Raw genomic sequence first — 11,895 nt, forward strand, 5'->3', positions numbered from 1 at the left:
GATGGTGTTGACAGCGTTTTCTAGATATTGAAAGGATTTTCATTTCTATGTAAGTGGCTAGAAACTCTGGGTTGACTGTTACTAGAACAGTTAGCACTTCAGTTATATGCAACCTAAATCCATTCAAGAAGGGTGAGAAGTAGAAAAATTTATAGGAAATGGTGGAAAACAGGTTAACAGAAGTTTAGGACACAGCCCTAACATGAGGACACCAAGGATGTTACAGTTTCTGCTAACTTGCAGGCAGAACCTCTCATGCTTAAAATCTTGCATGCTCAGAAAAACATGAAAATCAAGAGAACTGCAAAACCTGATTATTAGATTTGCAGCCACAGACCGTTCTGTTATGTGGTGACTGTTACGACTCTACCTGCAAAAGCTGCAGATGCCAATAATAGTGCTTGCATCATGACAGATACCCCTGTAAGACCAGAAATCCGGTGAAGTCCAAAGATTAGAATTCTTTTGAGTGGCATGAGTTGCCATTTCAGAAGCTGGATTTTTACAAATGGTTTTGAAAGTAATGGCCCTGCACGCGTAATGCTCACTATTTCATTGGGAAGCAATGGGAAGCAATGCAGAAGTCTAGGGTTAAAGCGTGCTGCTGAAGACTTCTGAGACAGCAGAACCCGACTGGTCATCTGGACCCATTATCTGTTGCATAGCATTGTGCACATCCCTGTGTTCTACAGACTGTGCGCTCATTGCCCAGGACTTGTTCTCTTCACCCAGAAGTGGTGTTTTACAAGGTTCCACATGTATCCTATGGACATTCTGCCTTGACTCCTCATACTTGCCTTTCCCATCTTCTGGAAGGCTGGATGCATGAGGTAAGAAAGTGCTCCGAGACCCATAGATGGGAATCTTTAACTGCTCACTGGAGGTAGGTTCTTGAGACAAGTCTGGAGATCTCATGAGATGCTGAGTGTACACACCTTCAGACAGAGAGCCAGACTGTGTCTCGCTGTGCACACGCAGCCAACGATGATGCCGGCTGAAGTAGTTGTAATGTTGATGTTTCCCTAGCTTTTTTTTCCCTAAAAAGCTCAGTGGCTGCTTGGAGCCAGAGGACTTATCAATGCTTTTTGATGTAAGCCCTGACATCGTTAGATTGCCTATACTCTCTGTGCAACATTCAGCGTTAGTATCAAAGGCACTACCCTCCGTCAGGCCTTCTTTCAATGTTAGGCAAGGCTTCATGTCGTGGACTTGGAGAACGTCAGGTGCACTGCCACCCAGGCCACTGCCTGCCTGCTGGGATATGTCGTGTGAGGAGGAATAAATCAGGTCTAATTCTCTGGGGCTTAGTGCATCACTGGAGTCATAGTCACTGTCGGTCGGAAGGAAAACTTCAGAGCAGCCTTCTTCATCTGAGCAGGGCTGGGAATCTGCAAAGAGAACTGATTAACACTAGGAAGACAAGCACAGGAGAGAAATTGCTTAATTGTCAGTTATGTTTGGTTTTTGGTTTTTTTTCTTAATTTAGAACCAAATCTACAAATCTTAAAATGTGTGTGTGTTTCCTCTGTGGAACTGTGCATGGGCCTAGGTGACAGCAAAGACAGTAGTCAGGGAGGATTTGCAGATGTGTTAGAGAGGTGGTGGTAGAATTAGCAAAACCAAAAAGGATTAATTTATTATAATAAGTACAGGGAAGAATTTATTTTGAATTGGGACTAAGTTCTGAAGGGATCTGTTTTCTTTTATGTTGTTTTCACCAGAGTTCTTAGACATGGAGATTTGGGAGAGAGAAAAACTCTAATCCAGATTCTGGTTTTATTAAAGATGTCAGTTAAGTTACTTCAGATTTATACCTCTGTGACTGTGAGTAGGGTGCAACTGTATGTGTGTGTAAAAGGCTTGAGGCCAGACATGGAGGCAGATGAGCAAAACCCACCCTTTTGCCCATCAGGTGCTTTATGCATGTTCAAATCCAAAGCACGATTCACATTTGAATTTGTTGACCAAAACTCACGCTAGCACTGAAATCACTGCTCTCTTTTGGCTACAGAAGGATCAATAAAATAGTAAATAGTGGCATATGTGGCAGGATGGGTTGATGCGCTGGATGGTTTATATTAGATCCAAGAAAAAAAAAAAAGTAGATTCTATACAGTGCTGACTATTCACTTTGACCTAAGGTACCATGTAGCACAGCAATAATGAATCAAGCCCATGTAGGACAAGGTAATGCTCTACTTTACATGGTGCGAGACCTAAGGATTATTCTGCTTGTAATACGGGGCAAAATAATAGCTCACAGAGAGATACTGAGAAAGAACCCCACTGTGCTGGAGCGAATTAAAGCACCACCATCTTTGGGTTTCTTTCCTCTTAACCTAATCTATTCAGAGTAGATTTATTAATTTTTCTTAACTGTATAAACCTGCCAATTTTTTTAAAAAAACAACCTTACAAAAATGTTCACGGCAGTTGTTTAACACAGCATCTGCTGCTTTTGTTTCTACTGTTTCATTTAATTGTTGCTTAAAAACAGCTCAGCAGAATGATGGTTTACATTTTTCTCCAAAGTCCTTATTCTGTTAGCAAATTGGGTATTACTGTTTAATCTGCTTCATCTTTATTTGCTGTGATCCATTTCTTTCATCAGTTTAATTTTCCCACTGTTCAGAGAAGGAATAATGGCCAATGAGGTGGGTACTTACTTGTTTAATTCTGTGTTTTAAAGTGCTTGTCTAAGACACTGAAAACACTGAGGTATGTGAAAATGAGTGTTAAATCAAACTACTGTTGGCACTAAAATTTGCACTGTCAAAACAAAGCAAGAGGAGCATTGGAAAGAATGGCTTCAAAGCAGAGGAACACTCAAAGCAAGGAAAGAAAATGACGATCAGAGAAAGAGAAGGTGACACATGGAGACTATGGAAAAGTCTGACTTAGATTCTGGACAAACTATTACAAACTATAGTGTAGAGTAGATAGGTGAGTGATGAAAAAGGGTCAATAGCTTTTTCTTAGTAACTCATGTCTCACCAGTCTAATAAAATGCTGAATTTGCACAATTAATACACAGGCATCCTGAGATTTCCGCAGAGCATTTGACAGGCTTCTTTACCACAGGTTTTGAAGCAATGAAGTTGTAATTGAGATGAAGGGAAAGCTCCCTTTATTTATTAATCACAGATTTTTGGTGTAGACAACAAGTGAGGTAGCCAGCTTTCACTGTGGATGGATTTTACTAATTCTGGACATCATGGAGAAGTCAGTGATAACACTTGTCTCTTCCAACCTGTTTGTTAAATGATCTGGAACAGTGAGGTGACACAGTTGGCTGATGAGTGATTATTCCGAGTAGTTGAAACAAAAAAATGGTTGTAAAGATTGTAGAAGGATCTCAGGGTATCGAGTTGCAAATTTTGGTAAAATGATTGTTAAAATACCTTGGCAGGTATGGGAAAGGTTCACTCCTTTTAGAAAAAGAACTGTTACAAGTGAGTTCAAGGATTTCACCTGACGAACAAAGAAAAGTTCTCTTACCATTCACAGCTTTTCTCCTTTGTGTCCTAGCCTCAGGTGAAGGGGGAGGTGAAGGAAGACAATCTAGATGTGAAGAGGTTGAACTGATTTTCTTTTGAGAGTGTTCCTCTGAAAGATCCACAAGCTTCTTTATGGGTAGGCCAGCTGCTGGCTGCTTGTATCTTGCATACTGCAGTGCTTCTGTGATCCATCTCATTTCTCTCCAGATCTCATCAATTTGCTGTAGGGAAAAAAATGGTGAAAAAGTACAGTGAAGTCTGTGTATTAATTTTATCTAAGTATGTACTTTCTTCAGGTGTCCAAGTAGGTGTGTAGTCACTGCCAACAGAAGCAGGATCCCCTGACAGGACACTTCAGATTCAGGTGTTAGAACTGCCTTTGGTTAGGTGCTTGTTCTCTTCCACCACTGCAGAGGCTGCTTAGAGCCATCACACTCTCAAATTAGGTACCTCAGTTAAAAACCTGTAGTTAACAGGGGTGAATCCAGGCCTAAACTCTGACATGGAAAGGAAATGAAAATTGTCTTATGATGGAGTAAGAAATTTGATCAATTTTGTAGCACACTTGAAAGTTGGTTTCGTTCTGTGTTGGAATGAAAGCAAGACTTCTTGAGCATCCTTGCAAATCCAGGATTGTGTTCAAAAGCAGAGTGCTCAGAACAAACCTAGTTCTTAACAGAAGAATATACATACATGTGGAAGAATATGTATATACATGGAGGGTTGAAGCACAGGTATGAGCCAAACTGCAGGTTTCTCCCTTACCATCATTCCGGTCTGTATACATTTTAACAGTATAAATCTACACTAAGACAGTTCTAAGACATGCCTGTTGATGGCAATAAGAGACAAATGCCTGAATCAATATTAGGATATAGCTTTAAGTATCTGCAGAGAGAAAGATGCTGTTTAATGTGGGTCTTGAGAGTCTTTTAATAATGGAACACTTAACATCTTCAAAGTAATTCAAGATGTTTGATGACTGAGCAAATGCTGCTGCAACCAGCAAATTACAGTGGCTGTATCATGTCCTTCTGCTCCAGTATCCCTTCTAGAACTTCCCTTGTACTCCTCTTTCTACAGAAGATTCTGCATTTAAAGAAGTGATCCTTCATAGTAATATTGCAATGTTTCAGGGGAATTACAGCCCTATGCAGTTACACAAGCTGCATTCTGCAGGAATGCAAGAACGAGAGCCCTGGGTCAGTAAAGGGACAGGCAAGAGGGAGGGGTACTTCGTGCAGTATTATCAAATCGGGCAGTGGCAGAGGGGTCAGTGAAAATGGGACCGCAGACTGATACATTCTAAGTCCTCCAACACATACTCTTACCTGGAGATGCTTCTTCCTAAAATGCACATTCAAAGTGTGAAGTTCATTGCTGAGGGATACCGTAGATGCCAGATTAGCTAGGGTAGTTCTTGGTGAGCGGTTTGGGGGACAGGATAGCTGGATAGCTGGATCTTTGTTTTGACCTACTATGGCCACTTTTACATAAAGGTGAAATCCCGACTCCAATGATGTCAGTGCAAGCCTTGCCACTGAGTCAATTTGAGCTAAGAACATACACTGATAAGAATAGTGAATGGTTCAGAATTAATTCATAATCCTACATCATTTCAAGACTTCAGTGTAGCTCCATGAAGAGAATGTCAGTTAGCAAACGTCCCACCTATTTGATTTTGGAGATTTTAGGTTTCCTTTCCGTGATCCTCCCTCAGCCCTGAACAAAATTAATACTGCATGCAGTTTAATAAAATGCTAATCCTGATGCCATTCTGTAGTGTCTCCTGGGATAACGGACCAGTCATTTTAATGATTCTTTTACACTTTAGGAACATTTGAAGCATTATGCTTATAAATTATTTGAAGCATTATAAATTGCAGTTTAACTTCAGGTTTAGTTTCAGTGCCTGTATATTTCTTTTCTTGCTGGCTGTGTAATATTCTGGTAAAGACACTCGAAGTATCTTATCTGCTGGTTGGTTTTTGGTTGTGTTTTTTTTTTGTTTTGTTTTGTTTTGTTTTTTTTTTGTTTTTTTTTTTTAATTTTTACTTTTCAGTTGCGCTCTGACTCCTTTTCAGAACAGCATTTATATAGACTCCCTTGCTCTTTACAATGTTTGGTTTGTGTAGTGACTTCAACACTGTCTTAGATGTAGGATCACACAAATGCTCTTGCGGTTTTGTGGTCACCATTGAAGATTGCGGTATGTGGTGGGCTGAGATACTTTGCCAATAGGTGGAATACAGCTGGTTTTCATTTGAGAGGAAACCTGACAAGGCTAATACACTGTCACAATAATTCAGCACAAAGCACTGAAGTTTAAAATGTTCTCCCATATTTTCCCAGCGTATGTATCTGACTCAAACACTGAGTCACATATATACGTCATGGAGTCATATGGAGAAGTCACATGGAGAAGAGAACTGTCTGTACAGTGCACGCATATTAATATACATAAACTTATTTTTGGTGTGAAGGATAAGATTTTTCCAAATGCTCTTGCACACTGGGAAAAAGCTAGATTTTCTGAGTGAGAATGGGAAGATGAGAAGGAAGGAGAGGACTGAGCGGTGAAAGGACAATGGAAGATTCCTCTCTGCTGCATGCCAGGTTGCCAGAAGCTTCAAAGTGGGCAAGGCAAAGAGGATCTGACTTCAAAGCAAAGAAGAACAGAAATCTTATCATCTTGTTCGTAATAATGGAGGGCTGAATCCCATTATAAATGGGATAAATGGTTGTCTTGGCCTCTATTCCAACAGAAGGTTGCTTGAATATGAAGAATATAGAGCTGTAAAATTATCTGCACCTCACTTGTAGAATGACAAATTAACTATGTCCATAGATGCACAATGCAAAGGTCATGAATTTTATCTATAAATAAGCAATTGCCAGAATGGTTTGCGAAAGGGCAGGCCTGGCTGTGCTGCACAGTGGGGTGTAGTTTGAACATCCCTGAGTTGAGCAGCTGAAGTCCTGATCTGGGAACAGTACAGGAAAATCAGTGTGAGAGACAAAGGCTAAGCAAAGTAGACAAGTATGGTAACATTTGTGGTCCTTCTGCGTTGGGGGACTGAAGCAATATTACTGCATAGTGCTGGACTGACTTACAGATGCTTTTTGGGCTAAACTGCCATCTTAAATGCAGAGCTGCTTTCTTCACTGTGATATCGTTGGTGAAGATTGTCTCCACAACCTAGTCTGAATTTTCATTTTATTTTTTTAAATTGGCAAGTTATCATAATGAAAAATGTTCTCAATTAAGGAAGACAAAGGAGAAAAACGATTGCACAAATGAATGCCCAAGCATAGTGCTACTTACATTAGATGGGAGGGAGTTTTACAGGCAGACTGACACATTTCTTTATAACAGTCTAGTATAACTGTCATTTGATTTTACCCATAAAAATCCTTGTATAAAAGCAACTACTAAGGAAATCATGTTCTGGGTTTGAATTTCATAAAAACAGAATTGCACTTTTGATACAACTGCTCTTTTTATGATGTCTGTGAATAATTCTCCATTTAGATTTCAAATTACAGCCCTATGCAGTTTTTAAGAAAGCCACCTTAAAATCTCCTTGGAATAGTCAGAAACAGACTATTACCTGTATGTAGTCTATAACTTGCTGGTGTCTTTGTTTGGCTGCAGCGACTTCACTGTCTGAAATTGCTTCCCTTAGGGATTGCTGGGTTTTCAGAGAGTCCAGCTCTATGACAGCAGAAAGGCGGCAATACAGGCTTATAAATTTTTCCTTGTAACAGCAAAAATGAACTGTGAAAAGACCAAGTGCAAAGGAAACATTGTTATATTCTGGTTATGAAATATGAAATCCTTAGTCTTCAGTACACAAACTTTATTAAATACAATTGCCAACTCTGGGTGAGTTACTTTAAGCTAGAAATAAATAATACAAGCTCTTAGTCTCCTCTCATTTACATTGGATTTACTCTGTAACTTCACTGATTTCAAAAGAGCAATTTCTAATTTATATCTAAGTGAAGGGATAATCAGGTCCGTAGTATGCAACTCCAGAGGCTATCTTGCCCTCGATAGCTTTAATTAGAAAGGCTCTTTCTAAGGCTTTTATAGCTCATAATTTCTTTTATCAAGAAAGTAGTGACATGACTGGAAAATGGAACTCATCTTTTATTTTTTTAATTGAGTGTTTCAGAAAGAAAGTATCATTTTGAAGGATGATAACTTTCTCATGGGCTAGACTAGCTTAAATAGTAACTTAAATGTAAATGACTCAGTAGTAAAAGCATTTCAGTGATATCACAGTTTGGGTGAAACAAAACTCTTTTAGGTGTTATCATCATCCTCTGAACTCTGATGCAGAAGGGTAACCCAGCAAGTTCAGGCATGACCTCTTGCTTTGTGTAATTTGACTTTGGAGCAGCACAGAGCTCTCTGAGCTGCCTTTAAAAGAGGTAACTAGATAACGGAGTCCGGCTGCAGTGCCATGGAGCTTCACAAATGTTAATTTACCTGGCCTCTTAAAGCTACATTATTCCAGAATCTGCAATTGCTCAGGCAAAACCTACCAGTTATCTCTATGAACTGCAGTACAGACATACCAAAGCTTGCTGAGGGAGAACAAGTTTTCAGAAATACCTCCCCATTCATTGGTGCTTCAATAAACGCAAGCATACAGCGTGATTTTGTTATAGCAGCAAACGCCAGTTGGGTTACTACTGCTGCTTGTATGGATTGTGGCATATTTTTCAGGGTGTTTAAAGTGTAAATTGCATATATTATCCTTATCATAAATATTAATAAAGAAACAAAACCAGTGTTATATGTCTACTTGTCCCTTGCAAACAACATGGTAAGAATAATTGAAGAGAATTTCTCAAACTAAGAAACCCAATCACAGAAGCGGAATTAGCATAACAATAAAGGCTTAATCTGAACATAGAAATCCCACAAAAAAGAGTGAAAGAAAGAACTCTACATTCTGGTTTCTCAATGATGCCTAGATATTGCAGGGATCTAGTCTGAATACTGTGTGGTCTTACAGTATATATGCCATATGTGGTGGACTCTTGAGTGAATTACAGCTGCGGTTTCAGCTTCAGTGCTGAAGTTTCTAGCCTTTGTGGTTTTAAGTCAGACCCTTTAATGTTACTTTAACAAATGTTACTTCAACATAGTCTTTTGTGGTTATGCAATTATATATTTGGTAGCCACCAGCTAATGGGGAATGGAAGCTTCTAATATTTGAGATGTGAATCACAGTCACTTTATAGAACATCAGGGATACATATATAATAAGTCATACAGAAATGTCATCTGCCTTTGGCCAGATGATTGCTTACTTTAAAAAAAATATTCAAAAGTAAAATCCAGCTTTCCATACTGTTTTCTCCACCATGAACTGCTTTTCCACTGCTAAACAGAGGTCTGCACCCAGAATGATTTTTGAGAGATTACTCTGTCACGTTTAGCTGTACTGCATCGTCCCATTCAGTGTCTATTGCTTTGTCAGCCCAATGCATAATACGTCGCAGAAGTGAGAACGACTCCTGCCCCTGGCCTGTATACCATATAAAGAGCATTAAATAGTCTGTGTGGAGGTTAATTTCACCAGAGGTGGAGATGCTTCATGCATTAATTTGCACAGCAGATGCAGCAGCCACCTCTCACAGGGAGAAATGACATGGGCTCAATACACAGCCCAGCTGTAGGCTTCAGGGTTGCGTGTCAGGACGGTAATAGGTCAGGCTTTAGGGCACCGCAGCCATGGTTATATGACCCAAAGCACTGAACTAACTCTTCTAGTTCAGTTATGTTAGTTTTATTTTGAGGGGGTAACTTTGCCTTGACAGATTACACCAGTTTATGTATTGTCTGTCTGTACAACTCACAATTTTGTGGCAGCTCAGCTGTCATCTGTCCTCCCACAACCAGCATAAAACCCCAGTGCTGTCACAGACACCACTTTGCTGTGGTTGGTGTGGCATAAACACAATCAGGTATTCCTGCCTGATCCAAATAAGGCTTGTGGTGCTGGATGATGGCAGGTCATGGATCTATTGTGACTGCAGAAATGCAGTCCTGGTAAGACCCTCCATTAACGTCTAGTCGTTGTTCTCCTACATTAGTGACTCCAACAGCGCTTAGCAATGATGTATCAGGAATAGTGTGGTAATGGTCAAGCACGGGAACAGGCTGCCCAGGGAAGTGCTTGAGTCACTGTCTCTGGAGGTATTTGAAAGACATGTAGATGTGGCACTTAGGGACATGGTTCAGTGGTGGGCTTGGCAGTGCTGGGTTAACGGTTGGACTCAAAGGTCTTTTCCAACCTAAACAGTTCTATGACTCTTTGATTCTGTGGTGTCACATAAACACCAGAGAGAGATATCACTGAGCTCACAGTTGCCACGAGACACGTATTCTGTAGTGGCTCCTTGTGTACTGACTCCATCCGTTTTGGCTCGTGTCTTTGTGCCTTCTCCAAGGCAGAGGAAAGAAAGAAATCCAGTTTTACAGTCCAGAAAGAAACAGAAGAGACTAATGTGTAAGGCTCAGCAGTCCCCATACTTATAATATTCTTCCTATAAAGAGCTATTAATTCCTTATGAGCTGCTTTTATGTGGAACCTTTCTTTCCTCTGTGGACCGAAGAAGAAGAAATGAGAAATAGAGGACCTTGAAGCTAAAGCATCTTATGCCTCAGTGAGATAGCTGGAAAACTCTGTTTTAGGGAATTCTTACCCAGTCAGCAATGCAGTGGAACAAGAGGGTTGAATTTGCTACAGCAGAGGATGAGCTCCCTAGAGAAGCAGATTCAAGTCCAGTGCTTTGGCATTTTTCACGACAGGCTTTTCCTGCACCAGAGCAATAGGACTGAGTCTTCTGCATTTCCCCAGGAAAAACATGACCCTCATGTGGGAAACTCCACTCAGACCTTTCACTAAATTGTGAGGGCAGTCAGACCTTGCAGACCATCTGCAACAAGGAACTGTAAAAATTATTCTCTACAAAACTAGTGATTATTCTTGTGACAATTTAGAGGGATTTTTTTCTTTTTTTTTTGCATCTCCTTTCACACTCCAGCCTTGCTATGTTGTGTGTAATTTTTGGTTCTGTTTTTTAAAGAACATCATCTTCCAAATAAGCTTATAGGCACATACTGGATAACTGTGGGCTTTGGTCTACGCTTTGCATTTCAATAATGATGGTTACAGTATATGCTTTAACCGCTCTGCTCCCTCTATAACTTGTACACAGTTATAGGTAGTGTTGTTGCCAAAGCCATCGTGTGATTTATTGACTCTCCACTGGGACAAGGGGGAAAACAGATACAACTTTGTGATTTTATTATAAGGAGACTGGGTTAATATTTCTAGGTGAAGCAAGCTACTATACCGAGTTCAAACATCTGAAGAGGGAGGTTAAGAAATCCTGAGTGTGGGGTGTAAGGATTATTCTGTCCTGGGGCAGTGCAGACGTCGTCTGAGGCGGGGAGCAGGAGAAGAAAGGAGACATTGTGACCCAGTTCCAACACCTCCTGTGTATACAGACGGAAGTGCTTAGCCTGTAGAGGGACACGCGCGGGGGAAGAAATAGGAGAGAATTACAACATGGCACTTATATAAACAACACCCCAAATGATATAAAACATTAAAGAAAATTTGCACAACATCAAGCTTGGAATTTTTATAAAACATAAATATTTGGGGGGGGGGGGAGCGCTAAATGTGGGTTCATGTCACTACATAAAATAAAGATTTAAAGCTGCAATGTTCCACATTAAAACAACACACACAGGCACAACCCCCCTGAAAACAACATTTATGTTTCTTATTAGGCAGAAAATGATCACATGCCATGTGCTTTTCAAGATTATGATTGCATAATTATGTGAAAACATGAAAATGGATTCAATTAAAAACCTTTAAGATTCAATTTAGGGTTGGTTAAGAGAAATATGCAGCTCTCCCTCAACACAGCACTGAAAAGGTTTAACAAGTGCTGCAGCACGAGAAAATGGCACACACAGGAGTTGGCCTGAGGCTGCCGTAGAGCTGCTGTGTGCAGCGCTGCATTTTGCCCTGGGTATGCACCGGTGTCACTGTCCATGATATGGTTTACCACAAAAATAATAAAAATACTTAAATAAATCTGTTGAATTAAAAATTCAATTCATTAACATAGAAGTTTAGTCCCGAGTCATCAAAACATTTACAACTATGTTAACTGCAAGGTCATGTTTATGTCTCTCTCTCATGCACAATAGATGAGCTTAAATGCTTGGCTGAACTGCAGCCTAAGGAACATATTGCACATTGAAATATTTTAGTCCCTAGCTCAAAAGAAAAAAAAAAAAAAAGGCACAAAAGCTATAACCTCCAAACCTCCAAGAAAATACACCAGCACAGAGACCTGT

General features: G+C 40.1%; 1 protein-coding gene across 1 annotated transcript in view; it reads right to left on the reverse strand.

The window, feature by feature from the left end:
• Nucleotides 1–591: 591 nt before the first annotated feature.
• The window catches only part of ANKFN1 (ankyrin repeat and fibronectin type III domain containing 1), a 62,295-nt gene continuing 50,991 nt past the window's right edge, over nt 592–11,895 (reverse strand). The window contains exons 14-17 of the mRNA XM_056360757.1: nt 10,875–11,043; nt 7,109–7,275; nt 3,499–3,718; nt 592–1,388 (exon numbers count right to left, since the gene is read on the reverse strand). Of these exons, the coding sequence (XP_056216732.1) occupies nt 592–1,388; nt 3,499–3,718; nt 7,109–7,275; nt 10,875–11,043 (1,353 nt within the window). The remainder of the gene's footprint in view (nt 1,389–3,498; nt 3,719–7,108; nt 7,276–10,874; nt 11,044–11,895) is intronic.

The sequence above is a fragment of the Falco biarmicus genome, chromosome 1 (assembly GCF_023638135.1).
Source record: "Falco biarmicus isolate bFalBia1 chromosome 1, bFalBia1.pri, whole genome shotgun sequence".
In the NCBI taxonomy this organism is placed as follows: domain Eukaryota; kingdom Metazoa; phylum Chordata; class Aves; order Falconiformes; family Falconidae; genus Falco; species Falco biarmicus.